This window comes from Saccoglossus kowalevskii, chromosome 16 (genome assembly GCF_978046115.1).
Source record: "Saccoglossus kowalevskii chromosome 16, keSacKowa6.1, whole genome shotgun sequence".
NCBI lineage: Eukaryota > Metazoa > Hemichordata > Enteropneusta > Harrimaniidae > Saccoglossus > Saccoglossus kowalevskii.
In genome coordinates this window covers 15,228,514-15,252,928 of record NC_140656.1, presented here as the reverse complement: position 1 = coordinate 15,252,928, position 24,415 = coordinate 15,228,514, and the positions used below count along the sequence as shown (strand labels likewise).

At 32.9% G+C, this 24,415-nt stretch overlaps 2 protein-coding genes across 2 annotated transcripts in view; one reads left to right on the top strand and one right to left on the bottom strand.

Annotated features, from left to right (window-relative positions):
* Window positions 1-24,415, top strand: part of LOC100375560 (bridge-like lipid transfer protein family member 2) — a 101,859-nt gene that overhangs the window by 27,737 nt on the left and 49,707 nt on the right. Inside the window, exons 14-26 of the mRNA XM_085490896.1 lie at window positions 11,046-11,113; window positions 12,194-12,357; window positions 12,481-12,651; window positions 13,527-13,650; window positions 16,050-16,290; window positions 17,268-17,374; window positions 17,648-17,734; window positions 18,960-19,174; window positions 20,438-20,549; window positions 21,447-21,538; window positions 22,223-22,292; window positions 23,396-23,482; window positions 23,965-24,024. Of these exons, the coding sequence (XP_085347022.1) occupies window positions 11,046-11,113; window positions 12,194-12,357; window positions 12,481-12,651; window positions 13,527-13,650; window positions 16,050-16,290; window positions 17,268-17,374; window positions 17,648-17,734; window positions 18,960-19,174; window positions 20,438-20,549; window positions 21,447-21,538; window positions 22,223-22,292; window positions 23,396-23,482; window positions 23,965-24,024 (1,598 nt within the window). The remainder of the gene's footprint in view (window positions 1-11,045; window positions 11,114-12,193; window positions 12,358-12,480; window positions 12,652-13,526; window positions 13,651-16,049; window positions 16,291-17,267; window positions 17,375-17,647; window positions 17,735-18,959; window positions 19,175-20,437; window positions 20,550-21,446; window positions 21,539-22,222; window positions 22,293-23,395; window positions 23,483-23,964; window positions 24,025-24,415) is intronic.
* On the bottom strand, window positions 6,240-9,500 carry LOC100375706 (E3 ubiquitin-protein ligase TRIM71-like). Its single transcript, XM_002730831.3, has one exon. The coding sequence runs from the start codon at window positions 9,490-9,492 to the stop codon at window positions 7,309-7,311; it is 2,184 nt and encodes a 727-aa protein (XP_002730877.2). The 5' UTR covers window positions 9,493-9,500; the 3' UTR covers window positions 6,240-7,308.

Here is a 24,415-nt window from a genome sequence, read left to right as displayed (position 1 = left end):
CAATACAAGACATATTTACCAATTAGTAACAACAAATTTAAAAGAGATTTGTTTTCCAGTACTGCGAAGATAATACTTGAACATGTGATTAAATTTGTGTTATCATCAGAGATCTTTCTCCAGAACTCGTCAAACGAATTCCAAAATCTTTGTGCAGTTGAACAATACCAGAACAAATGTTCTAAATTTTCCTCATTTTGACAATATTTTACACAAACTATCTGTTAAGTTATTTTTGTATAAGAATAAATTTGTTGTTACAATTCTGTGCAAAATTTTGAATTGAAAAATTCTCATTTTATCTTCACCTGTTACCTTATAAGGTAACTCCCAAATTGCCTTATAAGGTAACTCCCAAATTGCCTTCCATTTTCCTGCTGTGTCCTGCCCATAAATCATTGACCCATATTTAGTTTCTGAGCTTGGGGGTTCAAATTTACTTTTTATCAGTATTTTTTAGAAACCTTTATTTAGAAACCAGTATTTTATAGAAATCTTTTGTTTTACCCTTTCCATAATCAATTGTATTTTGAACATTTTGTCCAGTTACATGCACATGGTCATTAGATTTCAAAAGATTTTTCCATTTTGATGGAATTGCCGAAATAATACCTGTATATGTTATAAAATTCACAGCAATATTATATTTTTCAGTAAACTGATGGCACTTTAGAAATTTACCGTTATTATCTAACAAATTACAGATGTATCTTACCCAACTGATGTGCCATTTACTGTAATATACAGCGCTCCCATTTATCAAAATATATTTATTATTCCAAAGAGTTTGCGTTATAATTTCCTGTACACAACTTGGTTCCTTCTGTTTATTTATCTCACTCCAATATCTTATAATATCCATGTAAAAGGGAGGTATTCTACCATTTATTTGGCCCCAATCATAATTGCACTGGAGTAAAAATCGCAAACCCCCATAATTTCTAAAATAATAATGACTGAATACAGCTATAGTTGATTCTGTATCTATAATTTTAACAGCCCAGGAAAGTTTTATTGCTTTGTTCAAAATTTCAATATCCACCATACGAAGGCCTCCTTGATCATAGTTACCAATTAGGGTATTACCGTAAAATCTGTATTAGAAGCCGCATCCCTAATAGAAGTCGCACCCATTCTTTTTGAATAATTGAGAATCTAAAATTCACCATTTCTCATATGTGTAGATGCTCTAATAGAAGCCGCATCCCCTCTGTTGCATTGTACCATTTTAATAGAAGCCGCGGCTTCTAATACAGATTTTACAGTACGCTTTATATGATGTTTTTTACCCCTCCACAAGAAATTGAATAGCAAGGCATTACTCGGGGTTGAAATCGCAGTCATAGAATACACCAGATTTGATGCACCAAATACCTTAACTAAAATAACCTTTCCTTTGAGAGTTAAATTACGTGATTTCCAGTCTGACAGAATATTTGAAATTTTGGTTATCTTATCATCAAAATTTAATTTCTTATTACACCTTTTATTATGGCCCAGATAAATGTCTAAATATCTAATTGGCTCATCAGTGGGAGAAATATCATCTATTTCCCGCCATTGCCTTTTCATAGTACCTACTAATAAAAGCTGTGTTTTTTTGCAAGTTAATTCTAAGTCCGGAACACTTATGAAAGTACTTTAACAAAATAAGAATGTGCTTAACTGCCACCTGATCCCCCAAAAAGAGCGTGGTGTCATCTGCATACCCTAAAATTCGAATTTCATTGTCATAAGGCAAATGTACTCCTTCAATTTCTTTACTGGCACGTATAGAAATGACAAGGAGTTCGATAGCAATTACAAACAGTGCAGTCGATAAAGGACAGCCCTGTCGTATACCCCGTGATAATCCAAACCAACCTGTGGAAAACCCATTGTTTACAACACAACTCTTAATATCATTATAAAATACATTTACCCAACGTATAAATGAATCACCAAAATTAAACAATTTCAATGCCTTATTTATAAAGTTCCATTCCAAAGTATCGTAAGCTTTAGAGAAGTCCACAAACATCACTGCCCCTGGGTGCTCATACTCCTCACAATAATCGATAACATCAGAGATAAGCCTTATATTATCCATAATTTTCCTCCCCGAAATAAAAGCTGATTGATCTTCGTTGATAATCTTAGGCAAAATATTCTCAAGACGTTTTACAATACACCTACTTGCTAGCTTATAATCACTATTTAATAAAGAAACTGGTCTCCAATTTCCTAGATGAAGTTGGTCTTTGGTAATAAGGTAATGACTGCCTGTTTTTGTGTGTTTGACATCATGCCTTTTCTATAACCATGATTGAGTGAAGCAACTAGTGCATCTCCAATATATTCCCCAAAAAATAAATAAAACTCGGGGGGGGGGGGGTAGACCATCGCTACCTGGAGTCTTATTCTGAGGGGCTTTTTTAAGCACAGCAAAAACTTCCTCCTTTAATAGTAAGTAGGCCCTCACACTGTAGTGCAATCTCATTTGATAAAATAGGAATATTTTCTTTTACGAAAAATAAATTATCATTCTCACTAAATTCCAAATTGTTTTTTTCTGATGTATAGAGCTCCTTATAATACCTATTAATTTCCTTTAAAATGTCCCTTTCACTCGTCAAATATTCATTCCCTTTTTTCAACTCAACAATGGTCTTTTTTGAATTTTGTACTTTTCTCACCATTTTCAAACCATTGGACCCTTGACCTTACAATTCAACCTCTAATATTATTATCAATAATAGCATCTAATTCTTGTTTTTTAATTTCGTATTGGGCTAATACCATCTCATCTAAATTTTCATCTATTTGTTCTTCCAAATCCTGTAGTTCAAGCATTAGTTCCTGTTCCTTATTTCGTCTCTCTTGTGCTTTCTTTTTTGAAAATTCAACTGTCGCCTCTCGAATTTTATATTTTAAAAACTCAAACAAGGCTTGATCATCCATATGTTTGTTTTCACCCACGACACTAGAGATCTGTATTTTAATCATTTTAGAATATGAATCATCGTTTAATAAATCACAATTAAATTTCCAAAAACCTGGTCCCCTAACCTGCCTTTTACCAATTTCATAAGTTATTAAAATTGCATCATGGTCTGATTTAGTACAAGGCATGATGTCAAACTTCCTAATATTGCTAAATACAGATGGCGATGTCAAAAAATAATCTAGGCGAGATGCAGCATTAGCTCTTCGCCAAGTAAACCTATACTGTGCTGGGTTTAGTTTACGGTAAACATCAATAAGTGATAAGGAGTTAATAAATGTATACATGTCACGCCTGAAAGTATTCCTCAGCTCTGGCCTATCACCTCTTTTATCCATTACTGGATCAAGAGGGATGTTTAGATCACCTCCAATTATTAAATTACAATTTGGAAAGTTATAATCAATTAAACCTCTTACAGTGGCTAAGAATTCAATTTGTTCATTTTCCTTATTGGGTACATATAGATTTGCTATGACTAAAACCAGATCATTAATTTCCACTTCAACAAAAATATACCTCCCATCATTATCCACCAGCTTGTTTCTAATAGTAACATTTAAATTCTTATTAAAAAAATTTGTGTGCCATGCGAATAAATGACACTGCCACCCCACTCCACAACTATGAGTTTCTTGAACCAAAATAATGTCTCCCCTTTGCTGTCTAAAAAATCTAAAAACAGCTTTTCGTTTACTATACAAATGTCTCATCCCCCTAACATTCAAACTTAAAATTTTAAGTGAAGTCATAATAAATTATACCCACAAAAAAAAAGGAAAAAGAAAAAAAAAATTTACTGGCACTTAAATATTACTGACAAAATATGTATTAATGCAATAATGCTGCAGCTCCGTGAATCATAATTCACATCCCAATAACACACACTCAGTGCCATATTATTGTTTCAACAACCCCAACTATAAGTATGATACCAGTTTAAAAATGTTACACTTAATCAGATGATACATTCAACACGAGAAAGAAACTGTAAATTAATTACCACTGACTTAGTCATTAAGCAAAAAGTTATATTGCCAGTCTGGCACAACCCTAAAAAAATGACCATAAACAGTTTTCTAAATAAACCATATAAATACATAATTAAATAAAACTCAACAGTGTTTTTTTTTTTCCTTACCTCATGTCGGATATATAGCTATAACTAATTTGTCTGGAGTCACTTACACTTAATAATACATCCAACATGGGAAAGAAACTGTATAGTAATTACCACTTATTTAGTCATAATTGATAAATAAATCATATATAAAGACATACCTCAATAAAATTCAACAGGTTTTTTTTTCTTCTTACCCACTGTCAGATTTATAACTTTACACCACATCATCTTTTATTAGGCGAATACTGCTTTCCATCAATGTACAACACACCTCTTCGAAAAATAGGTCGTTTCCCCTCATCGTAAGCACGTTTAATAACAGCGTTCAATGTTTTCTTCAATTGAAAGTCTTCAATAATCATATCCCGTTTTACATATATTCCTGTATCCTTTAATGCAATTCGTTGTTTTCGTACGATTTCTTCTTTCTTTAGACGACTGAAGAACTTCACCAATACTTGTCTTGGGTAGGGCCGGTTCTTTGTTTTGGCTGCTTCACCAATATTTACCTGGTGGGCATTTTCCACTAAACCTGCTCGCATACCAAATTTATCCACTAGTATTTTCTCAATAACTTAAACACACTTCTCGTTGTCACCTTCCTGTATACCGTGGAACCACAAGTTATATTCATGTGAATACCTTTCTTGATTCTTTTGTTTTTCACTTGATTCACGTAGCTGTTTTTTCAAAACTTGATTTTCATTCTCCAGTTCAGTAACACGTGTCATAAGTTCATTGACCCTCCTATTCACATTCTCAAACGACAACGCAAATTCATGTTGATACTCCTCAAAATTCTCCTTGTTCTTCGTTAAATCACTCTCAACTGCATCCACTCTGCTGTTAATAGTTATATTTTCTGATACTAACTTCTCCATATTTTGATCAATGCGTGTTATTGTATTTATCATAAACTCCTTGAAGTCAGCTTCGCGGCCGTCACCTGCCATTACTGTATTGTCTTTATTCATGAAGTGTGTAATTTTACCTCGAGTTTCCAATGGCGTCGCCTTCGAAGATACAGCTTGACTTTCTACCAGTTTTTTCCTTTCTGCTCTCGTTCGACCATTTGGCATCTTTGTAATAAATATCAATTCCACCTTCCTGACATGCCATCAGCTATTCTAAGACGGGTTGTACAACCAATATAGCAAATTTTACTCAACTTTCCATGGAGCCACGTGCATTGCACTTATCTCAAGTTTTAGTTTTAAAATTTGCATATTGGTCACATGCTTGGTTGAAAAGAGTTTTCTGAAAGTCCTGAAAATAAGATTTATGGATTGACCCGTGTTTGTTGAGATGCATCTTGGGATACATAAGCATGTATCACAATCCAAAATCAAGCATTATTGCCATTTAAGAGCTAGATCTCAATCGTGTATGGATGGACTTTTTTCAAACTCAGTAAATACATTGGACATTATAGGACCTTGATGCACATTATATTGTTTTTCAGATATAAGGTTAAAACTGGCCAACTGGTGGCCATTTTGTTTTAATGAACGTGGTTGTAGACCTTTGTCTCTGACATGCCTTGTCGATCATGTTCAAACTTTTAATATACATCATGTCACACATATTCACATTTGACAATTGAATTCAAGATGGACGAATGGCAGCTATTTTAATGTTAAAAATTCATCAAAATCAAACATTCCATCAACTTCGAAACCAAGTCATGACTAGACAGATTTTTTTCAAACTTGGTAATATATTGAACATTATAGGACCTTGATGCATGTGATTACGTTTTCAGATCAGATTTGAAATGTTTGACTAGCTGGCATTTTGTTTTAATAAATGCTGTTCTATGTTTAAACATTATATATTTCTTAAACTTGATAACTCACAGAAAATACGTAGTGCTATTAATTTTCAATTAGACTACTTATACCGTACTTGTCCGACTCAGCACCAATACCCCATTTTTAGGACATCCCCCTTCAAAATGCCCCCAAATTCGACTGTCTACTCATAAATCTTGGTCTTGAATCATTTTCGTTTACCGGTGATCAATTTATATAATACAGCGTGGATATTGACCACCGGGAATATGATTTGAATGTGTAGACCACAGTTACTGTGCGTAAACTACGCTTTGACGCTGTTAAATAAAGTGAAAGGTGGTAAATGCTTCATTCCATATTTAATTTTCCTTTCAAAAATTCCTAATTACCAGTTTATAGAAAAAAAAATCATGCTGTTTTTTAGCTGAAATTAAATTCCAACAGATCATTGCATTCACTTCTGCATTGCATTACCATAATGCCAGGTCAAAGGACGTTGCTGCACGTTAAATCATACAAGAAAACACCATGGCAGAAAATGTATTGCATCAATAGTTTGTGTATGATCAAACACACTGATCGATTTTGACTTTGATAGTGTTCCAACAGACTCTAATAATTTCAACCTCATAATTCAGGTGGTACGTAATTAATATTGTAATAAAATGTGCATATGTTTTGAGATCATTTTTGTTTCTTCATTGTAAAAGTGTTGTTGAAATCAATGCCGCCACAAGCATCAGTAATTTTATTTTCCCCCAAAAAATGTATTAATCCCTCAATCTGTCATTTTGTGAGCTAAAATTGTCATTTGTACACTTTTCTGTTGTGGGTGTCGTATGAATGCCCATTTCTCTAAAACACGATTTTTTGAACCTATACTTCTCTGCCACCACCTGCAAGTCTCTATGGACATGTCCAGATCCTCTATGGTTAACTATGGTTCATTTCAAGCATACAGACATCTGGCATATGTGTCACAGTAGAACTCTAAGTGGCTGTTTTTATTATCACTGCAGAATACTTTTGACTGCATTGTGAGATGATTTCTATCTTTATCCTGATCTCTACTCTCTGTACTTATTTATTACCGGTATTTCCAGATTCTACTTGTTTTGTAGCTGAAATTAATTTCTGCTGCAAACATACAATACAAGTCGAGATATATAATGTATTTTCATTGATTTCTTACATGCAAACCATTTTCATTGGTTATTTTTGCAACCATGTGACAATATAGTATTGTACAGTACTGTATGAAAGATGATATCACATACAAGTTCAGTGTGATTGGTGTTTCCCATCACAGTGTATGGTTAGAGTCTAAGTTACCTGCCCTTAATTTTATCCACTCTTCACATGGAAAAATATGTTTTGTGGGTGTATATTCCAATTTGCTGAAATTAGCTTTACTCTACAAAGACTTTGATGCACTTATTGTCAAAATCCACTACAGCTATTTTACCATCATTACACACTGCTACACCCTGTGGACGACTCAGTCCATCGTTATCACAATCAATCCTACAAATAAACTGACCATAGCTGTCATACTTAGTGACTTTATGCCGACTACTCACATATACATAATTATTCTTATCTATAGCTACTCCCACAGGATACTCCATTGTATCGTTGTCACCAGTGGTAGAGAATTCAAACATAAACTGGTCGTCAGAATTAAATACCTGAATACGTTGATTGTTACGATCAGCGACATACACCATCCCTTTACTGTTAATAGCTAATATACAAGGTCTATTCAACTCTCCCTGTTTATTCCCCTGTATTCCAAGTGAGTTGATGTATCTCCCACCCTGTGTATATTTCCTAATGTACCCTTCACTATACTCACTCACATACACATTGTTAGTAATAGGATTTATTGCAATTCCAAGTGGATCATCAATTTCAGAGCTTCCAAACTTTGTAATTATCCTTCCATTTTCATCACTGACAACTATTTGTTTTTTATTGTCATCTGTTATAAAGTATTCATTATCATCTGATATTGCTACATCACATGGTGTGAATGGCTTTGCAAACTGATCAGTAAATTCAAATGATTGTTTGAAATTTCCGTCTCTGTCATGTATGACAACTCTTCGGTTACTCCTATCAGCTGTTACAAAGTCACCATGTTTATTTATTGCGAGTCCATGTGGACCCTTGAGCTGTCCTTTTCCCACTGTCTGTACCAATCCTTTTATAACAGGAATATGGTATGGTGATCCTGGTATTTGTTGGTTACCAATCGTCATGGCAACTTGCTGTTTTCCTTCCATATTTCCTGTTATCATCACATGATGTGTCCCATTGCTATCTTCTTTAACATCAATATTTTCCCATGATGCATCAGGTCTCCTTATCTTCACCTGGACATCTTGACAGGGAATGGTCTGTTTTCCTCTGGAGTCTCTGGTTGTGATGATCAAGTTGACAGATTCACCTTTCTGGAGTTGTTTTGGGATGTTTTCAACTGTACATTTGAATGGACAGGCATCGGATTTGACCACTCCTAGTAATGATTCTGCACCAAGGTCATTCCTGGGCTGGAACTCATTCATATCATGACTGATTGGTGGTTTTGTTTCCATGGCAACAATTTGCATAATTTGCTTATTAGTTTCAGTTCTGGTAGACAGCAGATGAACAGCGTTCCCATGATGCACCAGTGTTTGTAGGTAATGATGTGTACTGACTATGTTGCCATGGTGAAACTCCATTTCATCGATGTTTATTGCTGCTTCTTTTAATCCACTCTTGGCACGTTCATCCAAGGCATCTATCAGCATCTTCTCTTCTCTCTTTACTCTCTCTATCAATTCATTTGCTCTTCTTCTAACTTTCTTTTTCTCTGCTTCACACTGGTTTCTGATTTCTTCTCTTGCAGATTCAGCAGCAGCTTTTCCTTCATCCACTTGCTTCTCTTTCACTTTTAACTTTTCTAACATTTCCCTCACTTGTGTTTTATATTCTTCTGCCACCCCCTGCAAATCTCTATGGACATGGTCAGGTCCTCTATGGTTAACTATGGTGCATTTCAAGCATACAGGCACCTGACATGTGTCACAATAGAATTCTAAGTGGCTGTCTTCATGATCACTGCAGAATACTTTTGACTGCAATGTGAGATGACCCTTAGATTCTATCCTTCTGTACTTGTCAATATTTAGTACTTGGTGACCTTGGAGAGGTGGAATGTGTTCATGCATTTTAACACAGACATCACAGCTAAACTGGGGGCAGTCTACACACCTGTGAGTTGCTGTCTTCTCCTTGCATATCTCACACATTGGTGGATGGTCAGTACTCAGCTGCCTCCGTCTCTGGAACGTGTCAAGTAGGCTTGTTAAAAAGAAGTTGGATTTTAGTTCCTGAATAGGTGTGTCACACTGAATTCTGCATGTTGCACACTTCAAAACACCTTCAGATTTGGCTTTAAAAGTCACCAGGCATTGCTCACAGAATGTATGAAGACATGGTAGGACTTTAGGATTCTTGAAGAACTCCAAACAGATGGAACAGCTGAGGAAATCCTCACCAATTTCGTTCAGGAAAGACTTTTTAGATGCAGCCATAGCTGTATACATATGGCGGAAGTTTCTGATAAAAATCTTGTACTGAACTCCCTAGGAAAGTGAAAATTCACAATATGTATTTGTTTTTTATTGGTACCTATAATGGCTGGATGCAAGCTAGGTGTAATGCTTTTCAAATCATTATCAGCCTAGGGAGTATTCTATATACAGCCAGTCACCCACACTCTTCAACTCTTGGATTTATGCCAAATACACTATGCTTTGTAGAATATTGACCTTTGACCCATCGTCCCACTGCTTTTGATGTGGGACTGGTGAAAAGAATTCAAAGGTGAATAATTTGTGATTTTTCAAACTTATCGCAGTGATACTCTTATAATAAATAAATAATTTATAAGGTTATCAGCTTGGTGAATTTTCACCTATTTTTAGCTTGCCCATAATGTTAATGAAGGGATAGAGGTATATGAGTGAAAAATGCCAATTTATTGTCATCGTCTCTGTTGTAAACTTGTAGTTATCATAACTTAAACAATCCTTATCCAATCATCTTCAAACTTGGTTATCATATTAATAGGTATGCAATCTTAGCCAAGTTCAATTATGGTATGATTCGTTTGTTAATTAGCTCTGCTGTCGACTTCGTCGAGCGGAGCTTATCATATGAGTGATTGTCCACTGACGTCTGTCATTCGTGTCAACTTTTTACTTTTTCAGTTTCTTATTGCTTTAATATTGTTGTATATGTACCTTGGGTACATATTATCTTTTATATTACATATCTTAGATTTGTTCATTTTGTGATGATATCTTGAATTCTCTAATTTTGTTGAATATTTTTGTCATTTTTGGTAAAAAGTGATATTTTTTACTTCTTGTTGAAAACCGCAAGTCCAATTGCTTTGATATTACATGTATAAATACTACATGTGAACCTCTCTCAGATTTATTAATTTTGTAATGATATCTTCAGTTTTATTTAATATCTGTTTCCGATTGGATTCAAAATGTTAAATTGACTGACATTCAATTTATGATAATTCGCAGATAAGGTTTCAGTGGAAATCTGTGCATATTACTAATATATAATAGTGTTATACCTTTCCCTACTCCCAAATGAAATGCCATTTTTTTTGGGCAAAAACCTTTGAGTGACAGATCAATTTTATTTTTAATATTAAACTTCAGCATATCAGTTATCTGTTTTGAAAATTCCAATGCCCTGCTCTAAAATGGAATTTGTTAGTGTTGACTGGTCATCATTCGTGAGATGAATCCAAAAACAATTTTCTTTTGTCGTTATACACTGTAAAATACTTTATTTTTGCTTGGAGTTAATTTTTGCTATTTTCACTAGAGGTATGAAGGTGTGATTCAGTGAAAATAAAATCAAACGAATATTCTTTTTTTTACTATATTTCACATTTAACTCGTCAAAAATCAGTGAAAATAAATTCCATACAAAACACTCAAAAAATCTTTTCAGCGAAAATTAATTGCAGCTAAAATAAAGTATTTCACAGTATACATGTATGCATGATGTCATCATATCACCTTGCCCATGTAAAGAATATATGTATTGTCATACTTTTGTTTTTTTTTAGCTACACAACTATCCAATAGTTTATCGCGAAAGCTGTTTTCATTAGCAAAATTCCAGGCTGATATGAAGGTATTGATGGGTTTATTTGTTTATTTTCTGTGATTACCTCATTGCATGTACTGTATTTGCTCTATTAGTGGCACATGCATTTTGCCTGTGTAGGACAGAGGTGAAAATAATGGAGCAAATATGGTACATGGTATTATCAGAGCATGCTTTGAACTAATATGAAGTTATTATGAGGATACTGCAAAGTATACACGAAGACAGTACAGCTGGAATATCCACCGATGCGCAGCAACCTAGTACTGTCTGACTGCATACTTTGCAGTATCCTCATAATAACTTCATATTAGGAATACATCATGGAAATGCCGAAATCCAAAATGTTTGGAACATATTTAGCGAACTTCTTGTGTGGGCTACAGTCAAACCCTGGGGGCAGCCATGTTTGTTTTTATTATTAGAGAATGCTTACGCACGTAATCATTCCATATTTGGAATTCGCATTTCCTAATATGGTAAGATGAAAATACATGTACCCAGCAAAGTATCACAAAATTACGGCACGCTGTAACTTATGGTGTTACGGTGACAGATGTATAATAATAGAAATTATTTGAATGTATGAAAATGAGCAGGGATGTGTAGTGAAGATAACAAAGTTCGAAACCATGGGGTGTGCAACTATCTGGCTCTTTTCAAGGTATTTTTATCCTTTGGGGATTGAGCTACGTCACAGAACATTCTACGTTGCTAAGACGCACAGTACGAACAGTAAGAACGTTGGTCAAAGAGCAGCTAAAGTCGAGAAAACAACACAAACTCAACTACAGTATATGACGATCCTGAATAAACAAATTTCTATATGTTGCATATGTGGGGGCAATCTTGTTACACTGTTCAGGAGAGTCGCAACAACTTACCCAAAGTTCAGTTTTCTGAGGGTTTTTGGCCTTTGTTTTCACTGCCAGTTGCCAGCCCCCTGAAGATGCACTGTTATTCACAGTGAAGTGACGAGTCAAAATTATTCACACACTCATACTGTTCTTATCGTTTCTTATTATCACTACGTCACCACATTTCACTCGGTGTACGTTAGCAACATAAATGCTATAATGACCGTTGTTGTATGTATGTGTATTTCAGTTGACAGAGCTACAAGTCGGTTGCGTTCTGTTACTTCAGTCATGCCATATACAGTATTTACAAGATGAAGTGACATTCTGGTATCAAGAGTTTGATCACTTTCTGTTGCCATGGAAACAAACAGAGGAGCAGATTGATATCAATGAAGTAACAAAAAGCATAAGGTGAGGAGAGGAACTGAAATATCATGCAGTTAGATGGAAAACCAGTATAATCGGTTTATGCCAGTCAGTATTGAATTACATTTGTAATTGTATAAAATATATTTAATATTTGTTTATTTTCAGACCTAAATCTATTTTAAATAAGTTGAAACTACCGATGGAATTTATTGTGAATTTGTCCAATTTATCAGCTTCTGTCATACAGCCTGATGTCCCCGAATTTTCCGCAGTTGCCAGCACTGTCCAAGCTAAGGCATGTATTGAAAGTGGTCAACAAAACAATATAAACATAAAGTAAGTTTAAAGCATCCAATATTATTGCTGAATCTTGTCATTCAATATGGGAATTAATAGCAAGAGTCTCTTTAGACGAGGTTTAATAATTGGTCTTACTGGTATGTCACAAATTATAAACTTTCATTGAATTAAATGATTGCTGTTCACATGTACGAGGGGTGATCAATAAGTTCTCGGCCTTCCTCATAAAACGTTACAGAAGGATAATTTTTCCTACACTATTTTTTAACATGGTCTCCTCTAAGTTCAATGCACTTTGTCCATCGATGTTCCAGTATTCCTATTCCCTGCTGGAAGAAGGTTTCATCTCGTAGCTCGTGTAAGCCCATATTTCGGGCATAGCTCAAAGAATCACTCGTAGTACCGGTACTGGTTTGGGCGAAATCAAAGAAGGTCTACCATCAAATTCATATAGCCTGTCAAACTATTTGGCATGTTAATGGCCCAAACTTTTCAGATAAAATTAAAATAATTTAATTCTTTAAGTGTCAAAGTCGACTTTTGTCACCTTTTACAAATTTTATACCCACATAATTTTTTTTATAATTTTTCCATAATTTTTATCAAAACTTGTATTCAAAAATTATCAAAACAATTCCAGTCAAATATATAAAAACAGCAAAATATTGCATCAAAATTTTGCTGAGAAAAACTAAGTTGCTCAAAAGGTTAATTTCACCAGGATTTCACATATCTCAAGAAAAATATGATTTGTGATTCTCAACCGTGATTAATTAGGTGTGTGGATTATCCAAGTTTCATTTAAATTTGGTGAGTGGTACTGGAAATAACTGTGTCTCCGTCTGAATCCATATTGAGGATAACGATTCCATATGTCCACTACTACTTATCATATTATCTGCTCCACTCAGGGGCAAGATCCATGGTGAGCAGCTCTACTGTTATGTTGGTGAGGCAGCCAAATTCACCGGTCATTTCTCAACCAAGAAACACTTATGGGGAACACCATATGCAATGCATGCAATTGATATACAGGTAATGAACTTTTTATTTTTGTTACAATTTGAAATTGAGTAATATCACGATAAGAGATATAAGGTTTTATCTGGGTAACATGCTCAGAATCCTGTTGTCTTGGTAACATGCCTGAGCTATTACCATCTCTTAACCATTCATCAATGATATAATTACAATCAGGAATTACTAATTGTGCTGTAAAATGATAACAGTATTAAAAATGATACAAATAGAATGTTATTTTAGCAGTGATTCCCATAAAAAACAATAAAAACACATTTTCTTGTTAAAAACTCACTGAAAATATTGTTAATTGTTGAATATTTCTAAACATTAGAAAATACCTTGTAGGATACTATATATCTTTTTTTTTCACTATATGTCACATAGCAAAATTTTGACATGCTACTTTAACTATATTTTATTGATAGATTTTCTGAATGGAGTACGATGACCCTATATTTTTATTAGCTCCGCTGTCGACTTTGTCGAGCGGAGCTTATCATATGAGTGATTGTCCGTCGTCGTCGTCCGTCGTCGTCCGTCGTCGTCCGTGTCAATGTTTTACTTTTTCGACTTCTTCTTGAAAACTACAAGCCTAAATGCTTTGATACTTGGTGTATATGTACCTTGGGTAGACCTCTCTTAGATTTGTTCATTTCATGTTGATATCTTTAATTCTCTAATTTTGGTGAATATTTTTGTCATTTTTGGTAAAAACTATATTTTCGAGTTCTTGTTAAAAACCGCAGGTGCAATTGCTTTGATATTACATCTATAGGTACTACATGTGGACCTCTCTCAGATTTGTTAATTTTGTAATGATATCTTTAATTCTTTAATTTTGGTGAATATTTTTGTCATTTTTGGTAAAAACTGATATTTTCGACTTCTTGTTAAAAACCGCAAGTCCAATTGCTTTGATACTACATATATAGGTACTACATGTGGACCTCTCTCAGATTTGTTCATTTCGTGATGATATCTTCAATTCTCTAATTTTGGTGAATATTTTTGTCATTTTTGGTAAAAACTGATATTTTCGACTTCTTGTTAAAAACCGCAAGTGCAATTGCTTTGATATTATATATATAGGTACTACATGTGGACCTCTCTCAGATTTGTTCATTTCGTGATGATATCTTCAATTCTCTAATTTTGGTGAATATTTTTGTCATTTTTGGTAAAAACTGATATTTTCGACTTCTTGTTAAAAACCGCAAGTGCAATTGCTTTGATATTATATATATAGGTACTACATGTGGACCTCTCTCAGATTTGTTCAGTTTGTAATGATATCTTTAATTCTCTAATTTTGGTGAATATTTTTGTCATTTTTGGTAAAAACTGATATTTTCGACTTCTTGTTAAAAACAGCAAGTGCAATTGCTTTGATATTACATATATAGGTACTACATGTGGACCTCTCTCAGATTTGTTCATTTTGTAATGATATCTTTAATTCTCTAATTTTGGTGAATATTTTTGTCATTTTTGGTAAAAACTGATATTTTCGACTTCTTGTTAAAAACCGCAAGTGCAAATGCTTTGATATTACATATATAGGTACTACATGTGGACCTCTCTCAGATTTGTTCATTTTGTAATGATATCTTTAATTCTCTAATTTTGGTGAATATTTTTGTCATTTTTTGGTGAAAAGTGATATTTTCGACTTCTTGTTAAAAACCGCAAGTCCAATTGCTTTGATACTACATATATAGGTACTACATGTGGACCTCTCTCAGATTTGTTTATTTCGTGATGATATCTTCAATTCTCTAATTTTGGTGAATATTTTTGTCATTTTTGGTAAAAAGTGATATTTTTGACTTCTTGTTAAAAACCGCAAGTTCGATTGCTTTGATATTACATATATAGGTACTACATGTGGACCTCTCTCAGATTTGTTCATTTTGTGATGATATCTTCAATTCTCTAATTTTGGTGAATATTTTTGTCATTTTTGGTAAAAAGTGATATTTTCGACTTCTTGTTGAAAACTGTAAGTCCGATTGCTTTGATATTACATATATAGGTACTACATGTGGACCTCTCTCAGATTTGTTCGTTTTGTGATGATATCTTCAATTCTCTAATTAATTTATTTTGGTGAATATTTTTGTAATTTTTGGTAAAAAGTGATATTTTCGACTTCTTGTTAAAAACTGTAAGTCCGATTGCTTTGATACTATTCATATTGTTCATTTTCTAATGATGTCTTCACTTCTTTAATTGAAATGTGCATTGCTAACAGCGGAGCTATCTCAGCCGATAGGCTGCTTGTTTTATTTTCTTAATCCTTAAAAATAGAGCCACAACCGATGAGTTTGAAGTAATAATTTCTTAATTCTTAAAAATAGAGCCACAACCGATGAGTTTGAAGTAATAATTTCATAATTTTTTTTATTTTACAGTATTTCTCATCCTATGAGAGCCTCGAGTTGAAAGTGGACACTCAGTATTTACAGTTAGAATGTTCTAATGAGATTCTGGACGTCACCGAACATATACTAGAAACGTTTAAGATGTTACGGGAATCAGCGTCATCGGCGTCACCGACTTCACCAACTAAGAAGATTTTTAGTAGAAACAGAAAACTAGATATCCAATTTACTTTGCATGATATGAATGGATTTATTTGCAGTTCTGCCAATGGTCAGTTTTCAGACTACATTATACATTCTTTCATGTTGGTGCAATATTTGAACGTCTTCTGTGAGTTTGTCTAATTACACCCAAAAACTGAATATGATATTGCTCATTAAATTCTAACAAATATTTTTAATTTTGTCAATATTTTGTGATAGTAGAACAGATATACAATCAGACTATTTTGAGAAAAAAATACTAATTTTTTGGGCCAAATATGGTGTAACATTTTGCAAATTATTATCCATTTTTCTAAAATTTCTTTGTTAATTTTTGACCCAATAATCATAATTTTATGTTGCCTACTTGTTTTAATCAAAATCTTTTGAAAAATAGAAATAATTAAGGGTTTTTAATATTTTGAATTTTGACAAAAGTTTACTTTGATGCCCAAAGGGTTAAGAGTGGATGTGGCTTTATACTAGTAAAAATTGTGTCAAAATTTAAAAACACTACAAATTCTTTATATTTTGCTCAGCAAAAGGTTCTGTGAAAATAAAAATGAGCAAATAAAAGGAGTGGGTACCTGAGTTAGTTTCCATAGAAACAATGCTATTAAGATTTTCTATGGCATTCAACCCTAACTCTGTGGCCATTTGGAACTGAAAATTCAAACATTATTTTGGGTACCTAAAGTTTTTTCTATGGTCTTTCAAGTAGCCAGTCACATGAAATAATTTTTAAAACATTTCAGGAAATTGTTGTCAAAAGTGTGACAGCTACAGCAATTCATTGTGTTTATTAATATTAGTTAAGATTAATATTTTAGGCACTGTAGTTAATCCAAGCAGGCACAATCCAATTAAATTTCATTAAAAAAACATAAATTATTGTACAGTAGCAGATTTCTCTGGGTTCCTCATGTAATTTTTTTTTGCAAAGCAAAATTAAATTATAAAATAACAAACTTTTCAAATGGAAAAATGTTAACATTTTATAATGTATTCATATTTATTAAACATATTTAATTGTTGTACTTGCAGAGTGTTTAATGTTACGAATGGATAACCTAATGGTGGTGTCTAATTATTCGAGAAGCGAGGCTGACTTAGAGGGCATATTATTTACAAGAGTACAGAAAATTCACAAGGTAACAAGTCTACCATGGCTGAGTCCACTGTGATGTCAAGATGATAGACTGTAACATAAAATCTGATTGGTTGAATCAAAGAAAATTTACAAAACTAACCAATCAGATTGTCTTTTATGAATAAGTCATAATTTGCATGTTCATTCTTCGTTTTTTGTACGTGTTGATTGCAAAGGCACTCGTCATGCATGAACTATGGTTGACACCTTGTGCATTATTCTGTTGTGATGTTCGATGTTCATCATATTTTTTTTTGTGTTTTCCAATTTTCAGAGCCATGACTGTTTCACATTCGCTAAAAGTCCGAAGGGTATTGTCAATCTAGAAAGGTTGAATTTGACACTTAGTGGCGATCCTAAGGTAAAAGCCCAACTTATATATCCAGGGTTATGATTTGAAATGTTTATTCAAACCTGCTGCATGTATTGTAGAAGGTTCTTGTATAAAATGGTGGTTCGTATGTTAGGAGTGTCTCTGTCATTGCACAATCCTTGTTCAAGTTATGTGATGATAAACAAGCTTTTTTTACACATGTGTTAAACGAGACATGAGGGAGTCCCCATGCACCTTTGAATGAAGTCATCACTTGGGGGAGTCACCACCTTGGGAAAATTACTGCCTGTGGAAGTTACCTGGAGGAGTCAATGGCTGTAACCTTGGAAATAAAAAAAAATGACGAATTAGAAATATATAAAAATTATTTAGAGATATAGCTGTTACTAAATGATGTTGTTTGAAGATTTTGGTACTCCTGATGAGCATTGATACTCCCATGATGCATCTCACTATGAGAATGATAGAGTGATTTGCTAGTATAGAAATACATATTAATTAGTTTAGGTTTGAATGTCATTGTTAGTAAATACCTAATTTGAATAAATCAGCCAATTTATAGGTTCTCTACAGTTATCTCCAATACCACTCACCAAATTTAAATGAAACTTGGATAATCCAAGCACCTGATTTCTTTACAGCCGAGATTCATGCATATTTATCACCTAATTTACATAAATATTTTTTTTTTCTGATATCTCAAAAACCACTCAGAAACATACATACATGTTTGATGTTGAATACCATGCATACTAATGATTTAATTTACATAAATTAGCCAATTAATATGTTGATATTTCACAGATAGTTTCACTGCCACTTATCAAATTTGTATGTAATTAATTGCAATTAATATTCTCTATTTGTACTTCATGCCTCCTTTTTTAATTTGTAGCATTCTTTTTTTTTTTTGACCAAAGCTTATCAACAGCTTATTATTATGTTGTCTAAATCTTCGCTTCAATTTTCCTTATAGCATATTATTGAAGGGAATTGTCGATTCTTTTTCACAGTGTAAATTACTGTATATTTCTGTATTCATTTCCTTAAGTTCTGTATTTTTTTTCTTGAAGAGTAATAAAAAAATGTCAAAAAAAAAGCTTATTAACAATACTACTTCTGTGATTATTTTTGGGAATATAGAAATTAATAAATATCTGCATTAAAATATTGATCAGATAAAATACTTGCATGCAAAGTATAGTGTTAAATGCATGAAGGTTTTCTGAACTTGTTTCCTTTTTACTTTCAGGAAATTGGGGTTGAGATTTCCAGCAATTTCTGCATCCAGTGGACACCTACAGATCACATGACAATGTATCATTCAATTCAAGAGGTTCTACAACATATCACCAATATAAAAGAAATCATCCCTAAGTCACCGCAAAAAGAATCTAAGTCTATCAGCAGTATTAGGTTACATGTTCACCAATTACAGTTTTATTACACCATATCAAAAACACAGAGGTATGATAATAAAAATTATTCTCTGTTTTTTATTAGCCAGTATATTGGCCAGCATGTTTTTATAAAACAATATTATTATTATATTTGCCAGTTATTTGTATATGTCAATATATTAGTCAAATATTGTTTTATATACAGATTTATTGGATATTTTTTTTCATTGGCCGATAAAAATATTAACCAATATATTGACATATAAAACAATACAGTAGTGTTATTATATTGGCCAGATGTTTGCATATAACAATATAATTTTCAAATATTGTTCTATATTCCAACATATTGGCTAATATTTTTTTCATTGGCAACCATCAATACAAAATTGACCAATTAAAAAAATTTAAATAAATAAATAATGTTTATTGTCTTTTAGGCCACAGGCCCATGTGACTATACATAACAAAAAAAAAAAAAAAGAATACACAAGCACTGGAGAATGTACAGAAATTGTAAAATACATATATATATATAACAAAATTCTTATACCGATAGTAACGAAAACTCCCTTCTAAGGTTGAATGCTTTATGTAGAAATTTACCAAGATTACGTAGTACCTTTGCTGATTTTGGGAAGATGCCAAAAATACTCAGGAATTAACTGTTTTCGCATAGAGTGAAATAATGGGCAAATAAGAACAAAATGGTATTCGTCCTCTACATTAGATAAACAAAACTTGCATATTCTTTCATCAATTTCCAACCCTGTATAGCGCCCCTCTTCAATGCGCAATCTATGACTAGAACAGCGAATACGTGCTAGAAAAATTTAAATCCTAGTTAAACTAGTTATACAATCATGTTATCATGTTAGAAATTGGCCAAAAAAAGAAATTTCTCAAGATTTTATGGATTATATGAAATGACTCCTGATGCAGATTAAAATTGTTCTCCGTTGAATTTGGTACAAATGATGAGCTGTAGATAGGAGCAACCGTAAAGTCTAATATAAGATACAAGCCAACCTGGTACTTATAATTTGTGAGAAAGTTGGTCATCAATCACATGACTATGTTTATTGGTTAATTATTTACACCCATGGACCTACAGGTATATTCTTTTATTTATTATGTTTTGGAAATTAGCTCAAAATTATCCAAAAAATTAGGTTTTTAAAAAATTCTATAGAACACAATGTTAAAAAAAATAGTCACTTTTTGCCGCTTATGAAATCACAAATTTGTTTCAAAATAATTAAGGATAAAATAAAAAGTTCCAATAACAATTTGAGATATGTCTTAATATCAAATTCTTTTTGTTTTTCAGAAATTTCATTAATGTAAATAAATTAACTGTGATGAAGAAAGGGACATCTGTGAATATAACTGCAACACAGAGTACATTGCACTTTGATGACTATTCTATTATCGACATAGAGGTCAGTCTTTATAGTTGAAGTGGTCTATCGTGTAGCTTTGTATCAAACTTTCAGTTTATTTTGCTGTGTCTGAATAGTGTGTACAGAGTAGGCCTGAATATTGCACTATCATTATCAATGTGTCTAAGTACATGTGTTATGTATACATGTATATCTTAAGCTGTACTGTTACCTTCTAAAAGGATTTTTGTTTTTTTAATACCGTATTTGCTTTATGCACAGTACATATAAAAATGAAGTAGGTGTGTCTATGATCCAGTATAAAATAAATGACAGTATTATACATCTGTCACCGTAACGACATAAGTTACAGTGTGCCGTAATTTTGCGGTATTTTATGGGGTATTTTCATCCTACCATATAAGATTATGCGATTTCCAAATATGGAATGATTACATGTGTAAGCGTCCTCTAATAATAAAAACAAACATGGCTGCCACCAGGGTTTGACCGGACGCCACACAAAGAAGTTCGCGGATTCTGTTCTAAACTTTCGGCATTCCCATGATGTATCCTTGGAAGGAAAAGATGTATAATGATAAAGTTATTACGAGAATACCTCAAAGTATGCACTCAGACAGTACTCTGCGCATCGACCTCCGCTGCGCGTCAGTGGATACTCCACTGTACTGTCTTCATGCATACTTTGAGGTGTTCTCATCATAACCTTATATTCATGATAATAACATACAAAGAGTTGGGAAAATAATTTTTATTCAAAGAAAATTTCACTTTCTTGCTGTTTTGGCTGGTGTTTGCATATGCCTAATGGTAGCATTCCATTATGGGTTACTCTCTTGGGACGTATTATATAGGAACTTGTCTTTAACAACAAGTATATTTTTCTGTTAATGTTCAAAAATATTGTGTATAATTGTGTCTTATTTATTGTTGTAGAATATCAGTGTTCAAAGACAAATTGATAACGAACATATTCTTCGAGAAAGACAGACCTTTGACAGTTTGGTTACTACAACTAATGCAGGATGGTAAGTGGTTTGAAACATGGTATATTTTATTTCTGAATTGCATAAAATCTGTGAATTAGTTGAAAAGTTTTACGTGGTATGGGTCATTTATTCAATCGATTAAAAATTGTTCATTTGTCCCAAGATGTGTGTTGTATTTTTAATTCCCATCAGGGAGGATGAGGATTGAGTGATGTTTGTGGTTTTAAAATTATTTCTTACCTGTGTGTAGAAGGATTTTCATTCAAACTTTGTACATGGTGGGTTGCTATGGCATGTTGTTTTGTCTCATGATTAGAATCAATTTCTGGTGTTTTGTTTTTTGTGATTTCAAGTAAAGAAATCTACTTGTAATCAGTGAGAAGAATCTAATTTGCATATTGGACAAATATTAGTAGTTGAACAGCAAATATACTGGTTGTAGGGCCCTCTCTAGAAAGTCACTGTTTTGTTATGAAATTCCAGCCCACCATATGTGAGTAATAATACAGTGAAGGATTTAGCTAAATTTATTGTTGTTTAGCCATTTATCTATAAATTTAGTCTTTAGGGGAATTGGCAAATGGCTAACAGTAGTCTTGGTTTGATTTCAGTTACATTGCTTTGTTTTATGATGTGATTATTAAAATTTTTATTAAAATTAAAAAATTTTTTTGCCAACTTATCACTAAATGCCTGATTCATTCATTATTATCACCTTTTCAGGATACTTAATATGAAAATATTGGATATCAGTTTTCCGCATCAATATAACTTTGCTGCCAACTGGGATCAGGTAAACGTTTACAGCATTATGTTAACCTTTTCACCATTAGACTTTCTTGCCCAAATTTTTCTGTAATTTTTTCTTATATTTTTCAATATTTCTTGGAAATGAACCCTAATTTTGGAGCCAACAGACAAAATTTGAGTCAATTTTCAGTTTGAACTAAAAAAAGTTTGGCTATTTTTGTCCCAATCTTCTGAAGGAAAGTGCAGACTATAAACGGGACTATTTTGTAAATTTGTGATGAAAAGAGGGACCTGGTAGTGAAAAGGTTAAGGCAGTCCAAACCAAATTCAAATTTTACACGACTGACTATGTTACTGCACATAATTGCAGTGCATTATGGGAGATAACATTTCTTTGTATGTAATAACAAACTATGATCACCTTAGGAACTCGCTAAACTTGAATGTCAATTATTTAAAATCTATTAAAAATATTAGGAATTATATCAATATTAATATAAGACTTTTCCATCCTATGTCACCAAGCACAATTTTGAAATATGAATAAATAGTTTCACCGTAGAAACCAGTGTAAAAATGAAAAAATTGACAGTTTTCCATGAGGCTAATCTTAAAATTTGAATTAATGTAATTATGTTTCTAAAACACTCAGCACACGGGAGTTCTTTCTAAGCTTTCTTTGATATTTATTGTTTAATTTTTTGTGATTATATAATATACAAGTAACAGCATTCTTAGAGGATAACAATTTTGGGAAAGTTGCTGTAATTATGTGTCTTCAGTACCCCAGTAAATGTTGCTGTACTACATGTGAACATTTTCATTGCTCTAAAATTTTGCAATTTCACTAAAATGTGTAAAAATTTTCCTCTTACGCAATTTCTGCTCCAAAATTTTACAATTTCACCAAGATTTGGCCTCTTCTGTAATTTCTGATTAAAAATTTTACAATTTCACCAACATTTGTAAAAATTTTCCTCTTCTGTAATTTCTGATCCAAAATTTTACGATTTCATTAAAATTTGCCTTTTGCAAAACTATAGTCAGGTTAACAGTCTTTTGCGTAACCATAGTAAAACACAGAATATAAACACATGTAATTACTACAAAGAATTATGCGATGACTTGGTTTTATATTACTTGCAGGTAATCAATATATTCAAATGGTTAAAGTCTGTGCATAAACGTACAAAGAACAACACCTTATCAGCTGATATGCTAATTCAGATACAGGTATGTACGATTACAAATATGGGTACATGGTTACGAGGGAGGGTGCACGATCTGTACGGCTGGATTGGGAGGTTGATTCATAACACGTTAATGTGGATTTGTAGACTTCTGATCAATATTGTGAAATTGAAATATTATTTTTCTCATTGTCATGTGACAGTGTTCATGTTTGATCCAAAGATACTAATTCAATACAAATGAATGTACTCCATCCATTTTTGTGAGGTCATTAACAGTGAACTTTCACATCCCAAATCAGTGACAAGACACAGTGTTATTTAAAAACACGTCAACTCAGTGATACCAGCAACTCTAAAACCATTATAGTTACATTATTTAAACATTGTTTAAAGTAATAAAAAAAAATAAGTTGACTAGTCTACTTATTCCTGTACAGGTGAACAGACCTGCCTATTTTGTGTCCTTGCAGTTCATTGAAAATCTTCTCTTCTTTCAAGTTATATATTGTTTGTTTGTTTCAGACGATATCTATAAAAATCTGTGATGATCCATTTGAAGTGAAACTGGGTGACAATTATGAGGTACTGTCTATTTCAGTAATTACAACACCACCACGTGACCTTGCTTTCAAGTACTGTAAAATAGTTTATTTGTGCTTGGAATTAATTTTCGCTATTTTCGCTAAAGGAATGATTAAGTGATAATAAAATCCAGCAAATATACTTGTTTTCTTATATTTTACATTCAACTAGTCAAAAATCAGTGAAAATAAATTCCATACAAAACACCCAAAAAGTCTTTTCAGCGAAAATTAATTCCAGTTAAAATAAAGTATTTTACAGTACAATATTTATGTACCTAGCAAGGTGGTTTCACCAGGAGGGTCGGGGTGGGGAAGTGCGAGACTAACAGGGGATTTTTTTATCAGCCATGTCAAATTTCAGACTCACAGGATAAAAAATATATCCAAGA

What these genes read in the sequence shown, in the direction of transcription:
- LOC100375706 (XM_002730831.3), bottom strand. Translation starts at nt 9,492, where the DNA reads ATGTATACAGCTATGGCTGCATCTAAAAAGTCTTTCCTGAACGAAATT.